Source organism: Vanellus vanellus (assembly GCF_965231255.1).
Source record: "Vanellus vanellus genome assembly, chromosome: 3".
Taxonomy (NCBI): Eukaryota; Metazoa; Chordata; class Aves; order Charadriiformes; family Charadriidae; genus Vanellus; species Vanellus vanellus.
The window spans coordinates 26,586,750-26,607,489 of NC_138907.1; the positions used below are offsets into that span (position 1 = coordinate 26,586,750).

Genomic DNA, 20,740 nt, shown 5'->3' on the forward strand with positions numbered 1-20,740 from the left:
ACCTGAGGGAATGTTAGCACTCCTGCTTTTGACTAGCTGTCCTTCACTGGTTTTATGTGTGGAAAGCTTATGACATTATGTCTGACTTGTGAGCAGAGATAAGAAAACATAGTTGCATATTGTTTGGGTTTTTGTTTCGTTTCTAAGGAATGCCAAAAGATTACATTTTCTGAGTTTTTCTTCTGTTCTCCTACATGTTGAAGAGTCACTGTAGGTCCTCTTGAGAGGATAAGAAATATTACATATTGTGTTCTTGTTTAAACTCGTGTTGGGATCTCCTTGCTGTCAGGAATAGAATTTGCTTACACTCTACATAACCTCAGTTGATGAGGTGCCTGTATGTGGGGAACCCTGGCTGAACCAGAGTGGTGTGCGAGTCAGCTGAGAAACTGCAGTGACTTTGTAACTTACGTTAAACTCTTTGGATCAGCTCTGGTATAAGCGATTAGCATGAAGATCATTTGAATTGGCTTCTTAGCTGGTTTAGCTTAACCGGTACAAGAGGTTCAGTGAATATTCTTCTTGTGTCAGAATAGCTTATTTTGGGTCAGGTAAACAAATAGAACTGGTGTGTTTCTAAAAAAAAAAAAGGAGCAGAGTATTAATTTTCCCTTATGTTATGAGATAATTGAAGAAAGTATCTTTGGTTGGACCCCGGTAAGTCTCCTGCAAATGAGCTGAGTTTAGCCTATTAGTTACCTGTTCACTTCGTGCCTCACACCATGGGAAATTATGCTTTATTTATATGCAAAGCATTTAAAAATAACTGGGTAACTGCTTTCAACTTGCTTTACATGGTGGAAGTGAATACGGAAATACAGCAGGAGGTGATGGAGACTTTACGTCAGACTTTGAAGATGTAAAATGAGTGGAGTCTTTCCTAATAAGTGCAAATGAGGATCTGTTAATGGTATAATGATGATTTCAATACTGAATTAAAGTTGGATGAAATGAAAGCACTTCCTTATGGACACGTGCACGTTACTGTTGAGTAAGTTGAGGGTGTAAAGTTCAATAGCATTTGGTATGGCTGCTGCATTAACTGTGCCCCCATTTTCCTTGCAATAGGAACAAAGCTAGTCTTCCTTACCTAATCAGGTAGGTGATACTGAGTGTTTAGCTTGGATTGTTACTGTGCGACACAGATTGTGCTGCAAGCTTATGCCCCAGTTTGCCTTGCTGTAATTTGTGTGTCAGTCCCTGCCCTGAAAGAAATTTGGAAAACATACAGGAGATATTATATATATATATATATATAATTAAAGTCTAATGCTTCACGATCTCATGTGATACCTATCTGATGTGACAAGCTTCTGACTTTGATGGAAGTGTCTTGGCAGTTTGGGCCCAAAGCTCTGAATAGCAAAACAAGAAAACATCTGGTCTCTGTTGCTGTTTTAGAAACACTGGAAGACTAGTTAGTTGCATAACCATTAATATATAATAATATGTACAGTGAGCTCAAAATAAGTACCAGAAATGTAGGGATGTCTGACTGTTGTCTTGTAATGACCCACCTACCTATGTTACTGAGACTGCATTTGAATTGCTTGCCCTAATACCTGTCAAAATGCAACTTGCTCTTTATGCACCTCTTTATTAAGAAGTGCTAATACTCTGTTTGCTGGTATGTGCTGTGGTTTGTTTATGCCTAAAAATACGTTCTTAAGTGACAGAACGGAGCTTCTGTGTATTTCAGAGGGCATTGCTCTAATTGGGGGTTTAAAGTGAGCTGAAGCTGCCAGGGAAACACTTACTTTGATCTTGAAAGAAAAGGTGATGTTATTGTTGAAGCAACAGGGTAGAATTAGGTTAAATTTAATGTGCCATCTTTCTCTTTTTGGAGTATGCAAATCACTTAATTTTTAGCTGTAGGTCTACATAAATGTGGCTTCTGTCTTGTGAATAAATGGAACAGATGTTGGGTGCTCTTGGACTGGGGGGATGTTTTTGTTTGTTTGGTTAGTTGGAGCCTCTTTTATTTGTACCATAGAAATTCCAGCAATTGCAAGTTGAGAGCATGTTTGGAAATTGAACCACTGTTTTAACTACACAGCTGAGTGAAGATGTGGAGCGAGTATCTGAAAACCCAACAGATGAGAGAGGAGGAGAGATGGAAGTTCATGAAGATGCCAGCTCTGTTATTTTACCAGGTGAGAACTATTGGCCCAGAAATTACCATTTTTAAGTGCCTGATAAGCTGCTGCTGTGTGTGGGTTTGGTTGTTTGTGTTTTTTTTTATTGCACTTCTGAAAGCAAACAAAACATTAAGTTACTCATTTACTTATTTGAGGGAATAAGTGCTGATGGAAAGCCAAGAAGTTTCTCCAGGGATTGAGATGAAAACATTTCTTTGTCATGAACTGTGCTCAATCAAAGAAGATTCAGCACATCTGGTCCTGAGATAGCATAGTATGTCATCTTCCTTTATGTTTTATTTTACCTGAGTTGCAATGTCTGCGATGGCAGTGGATGGCAAGCAAAGTTTGTGCAGGATTTACATGAATAAGGTGCAATATTCAACAGATGTACTTTTAACCAGATTTTAGTTAGTGTTCAGACCTTCTTTTGGAGGGTGTGGGGCAGTGTTAAATGGGCGTATTGCAGCTCAGATGTAGGCATTAACGTAGGCCAACCTGAAATGAGTATCCCCTAAATGCTTTGCAGCTGTTTAAGACATACTTGTTTCAATAGTGCAATGTTATGCATATTAATGTACTGATTTCCTTGGCTGCCATCTCCTGACAATGAACTTGGGAACACGTGTGTGACCATGGGCTTTTGCAAGAGGTTATGTGTTCAATAGGATTTACTAAAAGGTTAGTGTTTGCTGTGGTAAGGAACAAACACCAAACCATGCTAAGTATAGCTGAAGGGCAGAGTGTGGTATGGCCTGAGAGGGCCTGACTGGTTAGATCACACAGCACAGAAAAGTCAGTGTAAAATATGCATACTTACCTCTTTTCATATGTTGGGGTTTAATACTCCTTTTGCATGTTCAGCTGTGTATCGCTCACGATCAAAACATGAACTTTTTCCTTACAAGTATTGCCAAAAGAAATGGCAAATGCAAGGAGTATGGGGAAAGCAGTGTCTGTGTACAAGTGAGACTAGTGTGAAGATCTTCAGAGAATAAGCTTTGAAGGCAACAAGACTGTGAGAGAATTGGGTCGGTCTTTTTCTAGTTGTATTTGGAAGAATCATTTTGTGAAACTTTATGTAGTATGCACAAGGAGTTACAAACTAGAGTCCAAAAATGAGAGGGTAACAAATACCTAGTAACTTCTACCATGCTGGAGATGCAATGCAGATAGCTGCCTAAGAGTATTAGAATATTAAATCTCTCTGCTGATGGATATGCTGAGTGTATAAGAATCACTTCAGACTGGGAGGCGGGAAAGGAGTTGTTTTTTCCAGGAGGAAAGATTGACCATCAGCAGCCTTTTTTATTCTGAACTTTGAACTTTGTTTCTGAGTTGTTCTTCTTGAAAACAAACCTTGTTTCCTGCCTGCTGTGTCCTTAAGCAGAGTGCCAAATTCAACATGTGAAAAAGAGGCACAATCTTTGGATGATTATGCCTCATGCTTGAGAAGGAAGCATCTGTCTGACTGATCGTCAAAACCAGCAATAGTTGTATTTTTTTTAAATCAAGCTGAGTTTGAGGCTTACTATCCTCTCAAGTGATTAATCTTTAAATTAACACTACATAAATTCAGCCCAAATGTCTGTATTTTAAAGTCCTAATCCATATTCTGTTTGGTTCCAGATAGTGAACTGGGTACCACTGCTCCTTCTTTGCGTTTCAGCAAGACCTGCCTAAAGAATGTTTTTTCAGTAATTCTCCTGTTTATTTATCTGCTGCTCATGGCTGTAGCTGTGTTCCTTGTCTACCAAACCATCAGTGACTTCAGGGAGAAGCTCAAGCACCCAGTGATGTCTGTCTCTTACAAGGAAGTATCCTTGTACGATGCACCTGGTAAGGCTGGTAACAAAAAAAATGGGTTAAATTGTTGTTCACATTTATCATGGGTTATTTTTCTTTTTTAGTGTTGATTTTCCAGGGCCCAGAGTGCATATAATGCTTTGAAGCAGGTCTTTCGCTTCCTCCTTCCTAATCTATACTGTGTTAACTTTGCATGGAAATGTTAATATTGTAGGACAAATTTGGGGGGGTTTCATGCCAATAACATGAATGACAGTAGCTGCGGAGCATCATACAAAATCTGGTAGATAAGAAGTGTTTGCAGACTCTAGAATGAGTCCTCTTATAGGGAAAGAATATAATTCCTTATGGAAATATTCCCAAAACTGTGGCATTCAAACAGGGTAGCACATAGCATGTGTATCAGGACCTCAGTGCTGCACTGGACAGTGAGATGCTGTTGACAGTAAAGAAGATGAGTTTCTCAAACCAACCACAAAATAACCACGATGCCACTTTCTGCTTCTGTTCTGCATTGTTTACAACTTGGTATTACATCAGTAGGCAATGAAAATGTGATATGACTGCAGGGAACAATGTTGGCATAAAAATGCAGTGTGGCATCAGAAAACTGTTGCAGTTTGCAGGAGGGATTACACCACAGAAGCATTTTTGAATAGTGAGTTCTATCGTTATTATTTTTTAAATTATCCAGTAACCATTCATAAATAGAGCTGCGGTAGGAAATGCAACTCAAATAGTCATATGTCAGTTTCCAATTTAAAAATAACACTTTTGTTTGAAGTGTTACCACATTTTACAAGTAACCACTCCAGTAATTGTGGCTGAAAGGTGTGTGTTTCAAGTTGTTACCATATTCCTCTCCTTGTTTTTCTGTATGGTCAGTTAGACTCAGCTCTGTAAGTAGGTGCTTGCATTTGGACTGTAGGGATCTGACTGTAAGAGCAGGCTTCCCCTCTTTCCCCCCCATCCCCCGTGAACTTTTCATACTGCAATAGTAAGAAAATGTCATTTAAAGAAGCAGAGAAACATACATAAAAATCCACAAGTATTGTCAGGGATCCCTGCCAGATCAAAGAACCTAAACTAATGTAGCCCTTTACTTCATTGCTGTATTAAAGTGATGAGATGGCAAGTTGCAAGCGTGGAGCACTGAAGAAAGGGATAAAGCATTTTTAGACTGATATATGCTGACTGCTTTGATGTCTCGCATTTTGGTGGACAGGTCATCTTAGTTGTGTGAGTTAACCATATCTAATGACTCAGATCATACTTTTTCTGGTACTTGGTCTGGCTTATCTTCAAGCAAGCTTGCTTCCAATACTAAATGTGGCGTATGTGGCGTAACAGGATTTTTGGGCCTTTTATTTTTCTATCTTTCTACAGCTGAGGTGACTGAAGGTTTTTTTAATGTATGCTGTTGGTCTGAAACCATAGATTTGTGGTATATATGAATTTCCATGCAGGTGAAGTAGTAGTCTGCCTACCTAGTGTAGTATTAAGGGACAGTAACAGTTAGGGATGATAACTTTTTTGATGGCTTTGATTTTTATTGTGACATTGTATTTAGTGAATAGAAGATGGTAGTTGTTCTGAAGAGCATGTTTTCACTTTTATTAGATCAGTCAGTGATCTTTGATCCGTCATGTAGAGTACTAACATTATTTCCAATTAAAATTTGACATGTTAAATTATAATACCTGAAAACATGTCCCATTTGACTTCAATAGTCTCCTAACTTAATTTACACATCCATTTCATTTGGGGCCAGAGGGACTCGTATATTAGCTGCTGGCTTGTGGGAAGACTAGGAAAACTTCTGTGAACCCTGAATTGTTGTAACAACATGAACCCTAATTTTTTTCAGTGCATCGCAGGGGTTCTGTCCTGATGCAGCTGGCACTGTTGTCCTGCTCCAGAAAAATGCTGAAGCATGTGGTTTAATTTGATTGTTTTGCTGGTTCTTGAGGATAGCTCAGTATCCTCTAGAATTAAATCCCAGAATGAAAATCTATGTACTTGGGAAGGAAATCAGCTCTCTTCAATGTTTTTTCTCCCAAAACAGGCATTGCCTTTTACCCAGGCAAGGCTCAGCTGCTTAGCTGCAAGCATCATTACTACGATCACATTCTGCCTCTGATAAATCCAGGTCAGCCAGGAGACATTGAATGCACCACTCAGAGAATCAACTATACAGATCCTTTTACTAATCAAACTATGGTAATAATAATATAATAGAACAAAGCTTATTCAGTGGGGGGGTTCTGCTCGTAATAGTATTTGAAAGTAAAAATATTTACTTAGTGCTGAAAAAATCCTTGCTTCTAGTTTTTTTCAAGCCATCTGTGCTTTTGTTTTCAGAAATGTAAAAGACCCCAGTCAGTGTGTATATGTGTTATGGATGATCAGCTGTCATGTGGGTGTGTGCAGCATGAAAACTTGAATGGGGTGAAATAAGTTATTTTTCACAATGAAACTCTCGCTTCATTCCTTTCCTAAATGAACTGGCAAGCATACTCCTTGATATAGTAAATCTAGCTTTGATTGAAAGCAGTAGCACTTATTCCATTAAAGCAGGATAGCTTATCTCTTTTTGTGTGTTTGCTGGGAATTACATACTATTTTTGTCACACTTGGAAAAATCTTAACTGCGCACCAAGTGTTTCCTTACACTGCAATGCTGTGAGCCAATAAGTTGGGTACATTGAGTGATAGTCTGTCTTAAATTGCCCTTAAAAATACTGGGAATCTAGCTTCTGTATAAACAGGCATTCAAAAATATAAAGTATTAAATATGGTCATTTGTATCTAAAGTGCTGAGATTGTTTTTAAGGAAACTAAACATGAATAAACAAGCAGTCTAGGTATCTGATCAACTTTTTTCCACTTCATGTTTTGCCTTTTGTCTAGTTACCATTTATTTCTGGGAAGCAGCTCCTTAGTATATTTGAAAGTAATATTCTAGGTGCAAGTCTAATTTAATTTCTGCCACTAACATGCTCTTTTTGCGTGTTTTAACAAACTAAGAATCTGCATTTTATGCTGCGTGGTAGATGCGTTTAGAAGCTTGCTGATCCAATAGGCTCTAGTCCTGCAGTTGAATGGAGAGACAATGAAGCAGAGACCTCTGAACCACGTAGAGCCCTGATGATAGAATGCGTGCACTACTTTAAGTTGTATTCTGCCAGCAAGCATTTTTTGTTGGTTTGGTTTTTTTTTTCCCCTTTCAGCAGCTTACTTGAGGCGCCGGGGGCTGTAAAACTTCCTCTTTCTCAAGGACAAACCTGATGTTCTCTACATCAGACTCCAAATTAACTTATTTCATGTCAAGAGCTGAAAGTTCCTAGACTTTAATGCTCAAAACAGTTTTGATTGTCCTTCTGCAGAATGCAGGTTGCAGGGCCTTGGCTGGTAATTCCACATGAACCCAAAGGGCTACAGTAGAACTAAAGCAGATTTCTTAGAAAAACACTAAATCTTGATGTTAAGACTTCATTTTCAAACTAAAAGGATGGATTCATTTGGCATTCTTGTTAGATACTATTCTTAGTAGAGGCCAAGAAAATCTCAGTGTGTATTAGATTGCAATCTGTCACTAATACTCTATAGAAAATTCATGAACAGGAAACGAGGATTCCTTTGCTATTCTCACCATCTTTCTGTTTGCTTACAGAAGTATGCTTTGGTTGTTCAAGGCCCTCGTGATGTGAAGAAAAAGGAACTTGTGTTTTTGCAGTTTCATTTAAATGAAACGGACCAAGATTTTAGTGCCATTGACTACCTTCTGTTTTCTTCTTTCCAAGAGTTCATCAACAGGTATGTAAAGGGATGAGCCTGTAACTGCGTTGAACTTGCTACAACAATACTAGTGAAAGCAGAGCTTCTTTTAGTAAAAATCAGACAGGCTTTTATCTTCTCATTATTTTTATTTTTTTAATGTTTGGGTTATTGGGTTATGTTGATGCTCTTTCATGTCTTGGGTTACTAGTCTTGCTTTTTACAAAAAGAACTGAGGACTTTTTCGGTGACACAAACTGCCCTTCAGCTATGCTTCAGCCATTTGTTGCTGCACTAAACTAAAAGTTTTAAGTTTGCTGGCTTGCTGCTGTCTGCTGCTGTGGGTGATCAGGAAGCGTGCTGTCCTGGGCAGTGTGCGCAGGAGGTACACTGAGAACACAACTGTTTCTGTACCTTTTTTTTTTTTTAAGCAATTACTGTAAAGACGAGATCCCTAGATTGCTTTGTTGTGATTTTGTGGGAAGATTAACTGTATTTCTTTGTATTACTGCCAGATTCTACAGAATGATGTCATTTCATAGATGGGGTTTTCAAAGTTGTTTTGTATTAGTTTTTACATTTGTGCCATTGGATTGACTGATCAACCTTCTAATTTTAACAGGAGTGGAATTAATCCTGTCTTGAACTTTCTTGAAAGCCCCCCCATTTTTCCCACGTTGTGAGAATAAATTCCATACTTACCTGTTTAATTTTTGCCTTAATTTAAATTCAGGTTCAGTTTTCTCTGTAATGCAGATTAAAACCTAGGCAAGAGATATTAGTCACAGTGAGACCTAATAGAAAGCCTTAATTTGGTAGTAGGCAGATGCCATGTGATAAAGGCCATATGCAGAACAAAACAAGGTGAAGGAGGGGAAGACAAATAACCGATTTCTTGGAGCGTTCTTGGAGGCTTGCACATGATCATACTGGTGCTTTTCAGATGGAGCAAAAACTGAAAATGTTCAGTCACAGTGTCTGGGTGGCGAAGGACTAATTATCTCAATTTGCTTTTTACAAAGCATTTCTACTTCAGTGAAGGAGAGATCTTAAGTCGTTAAGTACTTTCTGTAACTGTACTAGAACACCTCATAAAATGCTAATGTTCCAGATATTTTAGGCATTGATATTTTAGGGTGAGAAACTGCCAGTTAAGAGTAGTGATTTAGAAGGTGCTACTTTTTCTTTTTGTGTTGTTTTTTCTTGGTTTTCGTGGTTTGTGCTGCAGTTAGCAGTACGTATAGTGGGACCGATTCCAGCAAGGTACATAGCTGTTTTGTACTTCAAGACACAAACACTGAGACTACCCCCTGTGAAACAGAGCAGGAGGCACAGTTGTGTTGCATCTGGTTTCTGCCTCTTTGCAGGATGAGCCAAAATACCAAGACAGAACTTGTTCTATGCATACTCAAGTCTTGGAAGCCACATTTCTGTGCTCATTGTATCAATTTACAGATAAGCCATTTTAAAGAGCTGTTTTTTCCCCAAGTTAAAACATTTATGTCCTATTTAAGTTGGCAGTATTTCTGCAAGCAAGCTGCAAGTCTGCATGATGCAGTCCCAAACACTCGTGCTACATGTTGTGCAAAGGTAGGTTAGATGTGCAAGCCAGCAATAAGCAGTATTGCAAAGGTCCTAGCTTCAAGGGTGTGTTTGTGCCAGTGTAGGTGAATCAGTAAGAAGCATCTGTAAGCTGCCTGGGAGAAATCTGGATCGCAACCTCCTGCCTCCAGAATTGGCAGGTCAAATTGGTTAGATAGCAGAATTGAGCTACGAAGAGATGAGGAAGTGTCACTTTGTACCTAGAGAAGGTGCCTTGTCTCAGTGTTGGAAGGCACCAGAACTGAAGCTGAGAGAGTGAAGGTTGAGCCTGGGGTATGTTTGGAGCGAAGTGAAAAAGTAGGAAATGGTGGTGTCTGTTTGGGGATGCATCCTTTGTGCCCGTTTGCAGCAGGTAGTAGGAACGTGAGTGAAAACTGGTTTTTAACTAACCCAGATAACGGTAAAATTGGCAAAGGTATGTAGGCCTTTAAACTTAGTGGCAAATGATCTACGTGTCTAGGTAAAATACAGCGAGAGAAACAGTTGTGCACAAGAGGCCAGTAGTGTCTCTTTTATAACATCCTCCAGAGCTTGGTACAAATTTTGTGGCTTGTCTTGCTTAGTATTGTGTATTGCTGTTCTGGTGTCCTGAGGCATGAACTGGACAGGCTCAGGGTGTTTTGAAAGTTTACGTTTTCTCCTGACTATGAAGTGCACGTAAAACCACATGCATATGTGGAATGTACTCGTTCTGTCCAACTTCCAGCAAAAGAGAAAATAGAAATGATTTCCAACTCATCAGCAGATGCTAAATTTAGTTGGTGGGAAGTCTGGGCTAAGATATCCATAGAAACTGTTCTGTATTAACAACGCAAATTTTATCCTTCCATACAGCCTCTAGAAACTTCAGTTACTGGCTACTGTTAACTACTTTTCTTCACAAAGTGTCTCACTTACTGGTTATGAGAGCATATTAGCACTGTGCCCAGCAGTTCGTGTAAAGTGTTATAAAAAATGCTGAGATCTATGCTAAAACTCATGACATATCATAATTACCCTTACATTTTTTTGCCATGGCAAGCAGCTTAGGTTGGGCTGGGCAGGCAGACTGCTATAAAATATGTGTGTAGGTTATTCCATCATTTTAAATCACAACCCAAAACCCCTTGAAATTGGTGAGAAGAGTTCTGCTGTATCTACACCACAGTTTCTGTGTAGACAGTATTATGCGCAGCTCACTTTTGCTTTAAATAGCAATAATCATATCAGTGAAGGCTGCTGCAAGCATCAGCCATAAGCAGTAATGAAAATGGCACCTAGAGGCTTGTGTCTTTAAGGGTTTTTTGAGGCATAGCAAGTGGTGAGGACTCAAGTAAGGTCCAGTTGTTTCTGTCAAGGGTTTTATTCTCTGCAGCTCTTGTGTTAAAATTGGATCGACAGACTATGTGAAACTGGCACTGCTTGCTAGTTTTGTTCTGGCCTTCACAGAATACTGCTGAACTGTGTGCTATTGTTGGCCTGTGAGTTGGAGGGATACTGCCACTTCTTTCTTTCTTTCTTTTTTTTTTTTTTTTTTAGACAGTGGCAGCTGCTGTCTGTACCGTATTAATTGGAAGGAAGGAAATAATGAAACCCTTGCAAATTACCAAAAAAGTGCAGCTAAAAATACAAGTTCCTCTCCTGAACCATCATTAGTATAATACATGGGCTTAAGAAGAAAAATCTCTGACTGTATTACTGACAAAACTATTGTTAGCGTAGCATGTAAAATAACTTACAGTCATGTGAAATGATGAATACCAGTCTGAATAGGTCAGAAATTATTTACAGGTCTAAACAGAGCTCCCTGTTCACATCTCGGGTATGGACTGTTGTGTCCAGATAAGTCAATTATAACATCGAAGGGTAGAGACTTTCGGTTCCATGCCATCTCACCATTTATTTGATCCCATGGCTGTCTGAGAGTTTCCTAGTCTAGGGAAAAGCAAAAGCAATAAACAGGAATTTGGTTTGATCTATCTGTGGTTTTGGGTCTTGACGTTGCGTTGGAATCTGCTGTTGGAACATCCTAATCTGCCTCTGGCTCTTGAAGGTTGGTCCATAGAGTTTGGTGTTAGAAGGATCCACTGCAGCACTAGAGTCCAGTCCAGAATTCGCTTAGCAACTCCCACGGTTGCAACAAATGTAATTTCTTGTCATCTCAGTATGTGCTGGGGCAATAAATGGTAACTGTCGATAGTTACCTGAAAACATTGGCTGAGGGGAGAGCAGGGCTTTGTAGTTCACCTGAGTGAGACAGTGGCCTTTTGCACTTCTCTTTCTTTGCTGCGACGTAGGAATTTTTTGCATGGTCTTGAGGTACCACCAATATCTTGGGAGAGCCTGATGCAGAATATTCCAGGAATCTTGCAGTTTAGATAAAGGAGAGTGTTAAAGGTCAAGAACTTGCTGAACAACAAACAAAAAAGGTGTGCAGCCTTTGCAGGTTGTCTGTCATTGGGGTGAAGAGGGAATTTAAAGAAACTGTCTAGAGAATCATTCTTCAGATTAAAATCCCTTGCCTGTCTTGTGTTCACTTAGTTGCGTGTGGTTTTTAAGCTGTGTTATTTGCCCTCTGCTATCACTTGTGCAAAGCTTGTGCCTCTACTCTACTCCCCCCCTTTTCCCCCTGACTCTGTGGCAGTGGTCTGGGTTATGGGCACAAGCAAGGAGATGCCTTCTCAGATCACTTCCCCACAGCTTCTCCTAAGATACTATTAATCTTTCTTTTTCAAGCCTACAATTACTGTTGAAGGCAAAGTATACTACTACTCTCTGCTTACCATCTAAGTTGTGGCTGTAACATTCAGCTCTGTGTCATAGCTTCCTGCCTCAATTTTCCATGTTGGTTTGGAAAACTTTTCTGGCATGCTGTGTTTAATCGTGCATTAGGCATATGACTGGCTGGCAGAGTGCTAATTATGTACGTTCCACTGAGTGGCAAAGCACCATGCTCTTCCATACTGTCCCATCAGCATACCAAAGGGGGAAGAAATCATTGTCAGATTAGGTCTCCCTATATCATTGGTTTGTATGGTGAGGAGCAGTCAGGTGGTGGGCTTTGTTCTTATGCTTTGCTCATATCTTCCTTGTGGGGGTTAGAGAGGTGCACTGCTGTCCTGTTGGGAACACTAAACAAGCAGCTAATGTTACAAATCCATAAAGATATTCCTAAGATAAAATACTTGGAATATCATCTGTCTTGATGGGTAGCAAAGTGTATTAGCTTTTCTTTACAGAAACGCTTCTCCTCTCTGTTTGTATGCACAATGGAGTTCTGTGTTTGAGCCCATCACCTGATGCCCTGACTTGAGGGTGATGGCTTTGCTAGGTTTTGCCTTCCTACGAACATGTGTGTATTCATCTGTTGAGCCTGAGCAGGCACAGAGTAGCCATCAGTATGACGTTCTTTTTATCAGCCCATGCTCTTGCTGCCTTGTAGACAAGACATCTTGGTTTGTTAGTAGAAAAGGAGCCCTGATTCTGAAAACTAAGGAAAAGGACAGGAAAAGTGCAAATCCAGTCAGTGCTGGTACAGGACAAATCTTCCTGATTGGTCTTCTCCAGGACACCAGCTTGCTTCTTCAGCTCTGCTTTTCTTCTTTACTTTTTTGCATCTTTCTCCTGAAAGACCAAAATACCTTAATCTCCCAACAGACCTAGCTGCGCGCTCCCTCTGCCATATGAGAAAAGTATACTTTTTCCCTTCACTTAGGAAGATGGATTTAATCCGAGTGAAAAACCCTTTCTCTTTCCCTTGTCTCAAGGACCAGTGTACCCTGACATCTCTACAAGCTGAAATCTATCTTTAGTAAAAGTCAGCAGTCTGTGCTTTAATGATTCTGACTCATCACCGTGGTTTACCCCTTCATTTCAAATGAAACCTTGTTGAAAAAGCAGCTGCAGGGCCAGGCTTATTTCATAGAGATGATATTAAAGTGGCTAAAATCACAATTACTGAGGAGCTCCAAGTAAATAGCGTGGTTAATTCACTGTGTCCTGTGCAGTTGGTAGAGAAAGGATGGAGATCAGATGCCTTAGAGCTGCCTCTTTAGCACTTGCAGTGTGAGGGGTATTGGAAGCCTTAAAATGGGTTAAGGTCACAGTAATTAAAAAAAAAAAAAGAAGCCATAAAGTAATCCCGTTCTGGGGCTACAAATATCTGGGATTGTATAATGGGAAAACAGCCATGTTATTGCAGATGGGAGCCTTACATCAAAGGTATAGTGTTCCAAAAATAATAGAAATATGCTGAATGTAAATTTCGAAGTATTTTAAGGATGCCTGCATTGCAACCAGTTTATTTGCATCCCAGAAATGGGGTGAAGCAGCTTGCCCTGCCTCTAGGCTGTTCCTTCCATCTCTTGCTTCTGAGCCTTGTGGCACTCTGTTTCCTGGGATCCTGGCTTTGTTCCTTTTCCAGAGGTGACAGATGAGCAGAATGAAGCTCCCCTGTAAGGCAGAACAATCCCTAGAGGCAGGCAGAACTCTAGGGTGGTAGCGCACCAGGTAAGTCCTCTGTGGTTAAGAACACAAGTGCAAGTGCTACCATTAATCAAAATGTCACTACTAACAATGTTTTAGGTAAGCTGACTTTTAGTAGTTGAAACATAAAAGCAATTGTGAACACATTTTGAAGTGCCTGTAGGTCTGACATTCTCCTGCCTACAGCGCTCACATACTGCTCTGAATTTGGTCAGTAATGTAATGGTCATTTTCCTTTAGTCCAGAAAAAGCAGAATTCATGAAGGACTGTGAAAGTTCATACTCCAGCTGGAAGTTTTCCGGAGGCTTTCGAACTTGGGTCAAGATGTCCTTGGTGAAAACAAAAGAAGAAGATGGTAGTGAGACTGTTGAATTCAAACAAGAGGTAAAAAAAAAAAACAACCTAGGAAGAATTTTTTAGGACCTCTTAGTTTATTAAGACCTAGTTACTTCCATGGTTTTAATGGTAATTGGCCAACATAACCAGTTCTCGGGGCAAATAGCAATATGAGCTGGAAGAAGGGTGGGTGGGTTTGTTGATTGATTGTTTAATTGAGACATCAGGAGCTTGTTTTTTGTTTCACTGTATCCATTATGCTACTTGCTGCTGAGCAGTTTTGGCTGTACAGTTACTGGTATTCTTTCTTAACATGGGGAGCTTCTGTAAAAGCATAAATGTCTTGATGTGCGCAGCTCTTTGTATGGCCTAGTGACACATCTCAGGAAAACATCCAATGGGGAGGCCAGAAAATCCAGGCCTTGAATGTGTTGTAAGTGACAGCTGTAGTTTGAGGTAAGGGTCCAAAGAGACCAACATAGAAATACTAACACAGCTACCTTGAGTTCAAGGTGGGGAACAACTGCCAAAGGAATTGTCTAAATAATAGCTAGTATCGGAAAGAGGTATTGTTTAGGTTACTACAAGGGCTGATGTTAGGATGAAAAGGTAAACATAAGCCTTGTATCCTTTGTAGCATTCTTATGTCTACTTTTTGTTTGGGTTTGAGATTTTTATCTGTTGAGTATCCTTAGAAACAAGGAGTAACTTAACTTCTTGCATCATTTAAAACTAGAAAATATGCAGGTGGAAGATGCAGACTTGGCTAGAGATGAAATTAGTTTGACTTTTGTTCCTGTTCTGTTCATACTAATGGACAGGAGAATAATTGTGTTTTGAGTTTGTTATCTTGCTCCCAGTGTTGGTTCGGCAGAAAGAGTCTCATTGGTGATGAGAAATTACAATTTTAAGAGCAGTCCTTTTCAGACAGTATGTGTTTCAGAGACAACACTGTCTCTTAGTCTATGGTATGCCTGGAAAGAGTACTTTGTAGATATTAAAATGAAGCAGAATCTTCAGTTCTCCTATCTTTAGTTCTCACAGATAGGGCCTTGTGTGACAGCCTTAAGGGAAGAGCAGAGCTGTGACTGTGAGGTGGGTACCCTCCTGCTCCCACTGGAGGAGGACAGGAGGCAAACCCCAAAGTCATGCAAGTCCCAAACTAATGCCTTAGTTTGGAGAGGAAAGGATGCATCAGTCAGCTGCTGCTCTGTAAGCACGAAGAGCAGTTGTCTGTCTGTCCTTCAGCACATACAGCTCTGTATTGCTTGCCATTTGGTACTTACCTAGTGTAGGATTTTTGGAAGTCCTTCTTCGTGTGCCCAAGTCCAACGTGTCACAAAGTGGAAACAAAAGGCCGACTCAAACTCAGAAAAAGCTGAGCTCTTTGTGACCATAAACATCCATTTAGTCCAGTAGTTAGGGACTCTCTGATCATCCAGGCAGGTGAATACTGTGCGGGGTGTTTTTTAGTTTTGTGGGGTGTTTTTTTGTAAAAAACAAACAAACTAGGAAATAGGAGTCAGTACAAATGTGAATTACAGGTTTCCAATCCCCATTAATAATACAGTAGAAGTTAAAATAGCTCAGATGTAAATTGCACTTGCTTTGTTTGACGGTACATCCGCTCAAATTGCATAAGGAAGTCCATTAGCCTTTCAAATCTAAAACTGGGAGATGGCATACCAGAAAGATGGATACAAATAATTAGGTAAAATAGCACAGTCAGTCTGCTAACTAGCCCAGTAGTCATTACTTTGTCTTTTCTTTCTTTCCCATTGCCTTCCTCTAGCTTTGTGTACTGTTTGTTTCCTGGTGTGAAGCTTTCTTGAATGAGTGTAGTTTGGGTGATGGTACACTACAATAATTAAATGAGCTGTAGAAATATAGGGTAAGTCTGCAGCAAAGCTGTTTGACCAGAAAACATGAGGTGGTGAAGTGCCCATATGCTTTGAATAGAGACACATATAGTGTTCCAGCTCCCACTTCTATGTGTTCACAGCCTAAAATCTGGTCAGGGCAGGGTGTGTAGGTGTGTGGAGCAGGCCGACAGAAATCTTGAAGTATTTGTAAAGAAACTATGCCATGGTAGATGGGAAGTTTTTGTAGTAGGTCATCCCTCATGTAATGTATGCTGAATCACTGTTTTCATATCTATAGTTCCTGTCGCAATCCTGAAATGAAGTTACGGTGCTGCTGGATTCATTGTTTCCAGTACAGTATTAAACTAATGTAGGGTGAGCAGCAGTACTCCTGTGTGCTCACACCATGATGTAAATATTCCTTTGAGGGTTGGAGACGGGAGCAGTCATTCTACCGTTTCAGCTGTAACTCCAGAGTGCTGCCCTGTTAGGTAACTGCCTGGCTCTTGAGCGGTTTATATTGTCTCCTAATGGCAGGGGGGTTAGTGCAAACTGTGTTGTTACTGCCTGTGTACAAACTCTGTGTAGTTCCCTTCTGGGCTGTGGGGTGTGTTACAAGACAAGATAAATGGTTTTCCTGAGGCCTCGTGTCTTAATACTCTCCTGATTGTGGTTCTTAAAGACTGTGGTTTCATGTGGCTGTGAGATCAGTCTGGTATCTTAAACTATACCCTGCCTATCCCAGCTCTGTGGAACTGTGCTAAACCGCTCTGCTGGTCAGTGCTAGTTTCAAATGGTAACCTAGTTAACGGGCAATACTGGAAAGTATGGGTTTAATTGTTAACATCTAGACTCCGTTCCCTTCCATTTTGATTCTGCACTTTCTGGCATCTTCTAGTTCATTCTAAAAAAAAAAAAAAGTCTTCCTGCCGCCATCGTGTAGTTCTCTGGTAAATAAAAGTAATTTAGCATTCATTCACAAGAACTTTCCAAATGCTGTATTACTCCAAGCAAATGAATCTTGCAAATGAAATTTCCCCCCTTGAAAGAGAAAAACTATGTAATAAAATAAAGGCCCTGGCTACCAGTGTAAAAATGGTATTGCAGTGTGAAGTGAGAAATAGGAAAAGAATATGAATGTGAGGCAGATGGAGAAATTGCCCTTTCCATATTTTGGGAGCCTCTTGTTCCAGCTAGGGGAAAGCTGAATTGGAAGTCCCTAAACAATTTGCTGCTTTCACCTTCTTACAAGCCTTTTCTGTTGTACAGAAGACTCATTACACCACTGAAGAAAGTAACCTGCACTTTTTTTTTCCTTCTCTCCAGACTAGTGTGGTTAACTATATTGACCAGAGAACTAAACCAAGAAGTGACCAGCTGTTTTTTGTGGTATTCGAATGGAAAGATCCTTTTATACAGACTGTTCAAGATGTGAGTAACATGCTAGTCCTTTTTGCAATGTTGTCTGACTGTACACGCTCATGGTTTGTGTGTGTGTGCACATGTGTGCGTGCCTCTACTTCACTCCAAGCAGAAATTCAGAGGAAGAGTAAGGTTACTTCTGAAATTTCAGTCTGTGCTCTTCCTTATATCCAGTAATGCACATTCTGTGCAGGTCAAGACCATGGCTTGGTGACACTCAGCATTCTGTTTGCAGCTAGAGGTACACGTAGCTAAGAAAAAGCATCTGTCCCCTTGTGCTCTAGCAAAGTGTAGCTTCAGGTCAAGTCTGAACTTTTTGCTTAAATAAGTGTACTTGGATAAACCAATTTAATGACTTCTTTTATTAATTGTCAAGCAAGAAGCCTAGACTTAAATTAGAATAATAATAATAAAAATAGGCTAGTGTATTTTTTATCTCTTATTTGAATAGAATTTGGTACTGCATTGAAAAGCAGAAAAAACACTTCAAAATTTAGCTCAATATGCTGCAGCTAGAGGTGTATGATGTGCCAGCCAAGATCACTGTCAGTTACTGGAGTGCTTAAATGCAGGTGTGCGATGCAGGTACATGCGCTTTAAGCATGTGAGCTAGATCTTGTTTTTCTAGTGTTCTAGGGGAGCAGGTCAGATGCATTTGCCTTCCCCAGAAAGACGTAGAATGGCAAAGTGTGCAAAGATAATCTGTTAAAAATTTTGCATTTAAAATGGCCCTGTCTGGCAATCAAAGTCCATCACCATCAAAACCCACAGAGTTCTTGTTTTCCTGTCCAAAGGCAGAGTGTGAATGCAGACGGTGCGGGGCAGGATTGGGTAGTTGGTCCTTTGCACTCTGGCTGTCCTGTCTGTGCTGAGGCCGGGCACTCTCCTCAGTGCAGGTTCCTTCCTGGCCTCGAGAGCCCAGTCCTGTTCCCAGCACCTCTCAGCCAGATGGGGTTCACACCTCCGATACCTTCACGCTGAAAGCTGCCCTTGATCCAGTGGATTAGGGGTGCTTGTTTCCTCTTGCTGAAGAGGCCATAGTTCACAAGCACTGGCAGCCAGCGCTGCTGCTTTTAGGAGGATTAACAAATACGGAAAGCCTGTTTAAGACCTTCTGGCTCTGGTGGTGACTAGCAACACTGTGCTCATGCTGACTGTCAGAGCTGCAGACTCCAGGGTGAGTCCCAAAGCTGCGTGCTACTTTATTGCTGTCTAAGCCTAGCTCTACTTGCTTTATCGGAGATCCTCAAAGTCATCCTTGTGCCCAGAGGTGTGAGGAGAATTGCAAACTATAAACAAACTTAACTACTCTTGAACCAAATGTCGTTAGAAATAGAACCATAAAATACTTGCTGTAGGTTTGCAAAATCAGTTGCTGCTGTTGAAATCTGGTTTAGCATTACAATGCTGTCTTGTTAAAGCCTTCTAGTAGTGGCTTCTTTTCGCTTTGTCTTCTGGAAGATCTTCAATGTGACCGCTTATTTTTGTAAATCTCTAAATGCTATACCAAGTTTAATCCTTAATCATAAAATTTGCAATTTAACTGTTCTCTACATTTTTAAACAATTCATCATCTAAAAGGAATTTAGCAGCTGGTACAGTGTGTTTTCTTCCTGATGGCAGGAGTCAGAAAAAACATGGTGTGAGGCAGATGTATGGAGAAGGCACTGCAAAACACTTTTTCAAAAATGGCATTGTTTGTTATTGAACAGGTATAATATATGTTGAGTCAGGTGAGGGGAATAACATTTTTAATCTCTTTCAGATAATCACAGCAAATCCCTGGAACATGATTGCTCTTCTTTGTGGTATCTTTTTGGCTCTGTTTAAGGCAGCAGACTTTGCTAAGTTAAGTGTTAAGTGGATGATCAAAATACGAAAGAGACATCTGAAGAGGAGGAGTCAAGTAATGAACCACATAAACTGAGACGAAGACTGCCTTTTAACTATTCATAGCAGAAGGGATAGAAAATAACTGGAATTAACTTTGATCAGCAATGCAGCAATTAAAGATGCAAAACAGGTATGTTTTCTTCAAGAAAAATGATGGCTGGAGGAACAGCCTAGTGAACTGGCCTTTGACCTTTAGAAAAGAGCTAACTCTAGGACAGGTCTAACAAACTCATGCTTTTCTACTCCAAACTTAACAAGCTTTTACCTCAATGTATGGTGGGACCAAGGGGGGAGGTGAGAATCGGTAATGTTCAGAAAGTCAACACTCTAACAGTTAAGTTCTAAAAAAAAATGGACAGTGTTTGAATGCTTCTCTGAACAGGAGACCATTTAACTTTGGCATGAGCTGTGACCTGCATCTGCTACCGTAACGCAGTTACTTCCTTGTCTGCGTTTAGTGGAAGGTAAAGCACTCAACAAAACAGTCTGGCCTCCCCTTTCCAAAGTATGTGTTAAAATACACTGGAATTCTATTATGTGTCATTTTTGATTTAAAGTATACTGACTTGAATATTAAAAAAATACTTCAAATAAGATATTGTGTATATTCTCTGAAACTACCTGCTCTCAGCTTCAGATGGAGTTTTACAGGCGGTAGTCCAGGCAGAGGTACTACAGGAAGAAGATTAAATAAAACCCAAAAATTTATTCCTGATCAGGAAACTCCAACAACTCAATACCTGGGCATCTGAGCTGATGGTAGGTTTCAAAGTCTAAGTCTCAGGCTGTTGCTCTTCCCTCTTTCCCCTGGTCTTTGCTAAGGAATTGAAAAACAGTCTTTCATCAGCCTGGCATTTAAATGTCATTCTCTATTATATAGAGAATGCGTGCTAACTAACTGTGCTGTGGTGGTGTAGTCTTTTTCTTCCTTATAAGTCCCTTGTTAGTCTACATGCTGAACTCAGAGTTGTGGAGGCTACAGGGCAGCAGTGCACCACTTTGTGTTTGCTCTGAAGGCTTTGTTGCAAGGCAAGGAGAATGCCAAGTCATATTTTGCTTCTTCTGTCCTGTACTAATGAGGTATTAATATAGTAGTAAATGTATCAAAACTACCCCCTCTTTTTTTTTTTTTTCCTTCTAAGGAAGTGTTTTGGAACAAAATTTATTACTTCCAGCTGATTTCCAGAGCAAATCAAGATACTGCACAAACACAGCCTTAACAACACAGCAACAATTTACTGTAGGAAGAAAAGCAAAACACAGGGTCTCCTCTGTCAGGAGGAAGTTACAGCCTGTCAGTCACTTGCAATTACTGCTCTTATGTCTTCCCCAGGTCCTGTGTTGGCACTTCCAACAGCTCATAATCTGAATGGTTTAGTCTGAGCTATCTTGGTCACACTCTTCTGGGGAAAAAAAAAACCTTTGGATGCAAGAACAGG

The 20,740-nt window shown here is 40.2% G+C and overlaps 1 protein-coding gene across 2 annotated transcripts; it reads left to right on the top strand.

The window, feature by feature from the left end:
• The first annotated feature begins 2,017 nt into the window (after positions 1 to 2,017).
• On the top strand, positions 2,018 to 19,880 carry PACC1 (proton activated chloride channel 1). Of its 2 annotated transcripts, none has more exons than XM_082481448.1 (7): positions 2,018 to 2,153; positions 3,768 to 3,977; positions 6,010 to 6,164; positions 7,618 to 7,760; positions 14,028 to 14,172; positions 17,313 to 17,417; positions 19,174 to 19,880. In XM_082481448.1, exons 1-7 carry the CDS (start codon positions 2,114 to 2,116, stop codon positions 19,333 to 19,335), a joined length of 960 nt encoding a protein of 319 aa, XP_082337574.1. In that variant the 5' UTR covers positions 2,018 to 2,113; the 3' UTR covers positions 19,336 to 19,880. The 2 variants fall into 2 exon arrangements, with proteins under 2 accessions (XP_082337574.1, XP_082337575.1); XM_082481449.1 differs by having other exon boundaries at positions 7,621 to 7,760.
• Positions 19,881 to 20,740: the final 860 nt, after the last annotated feature.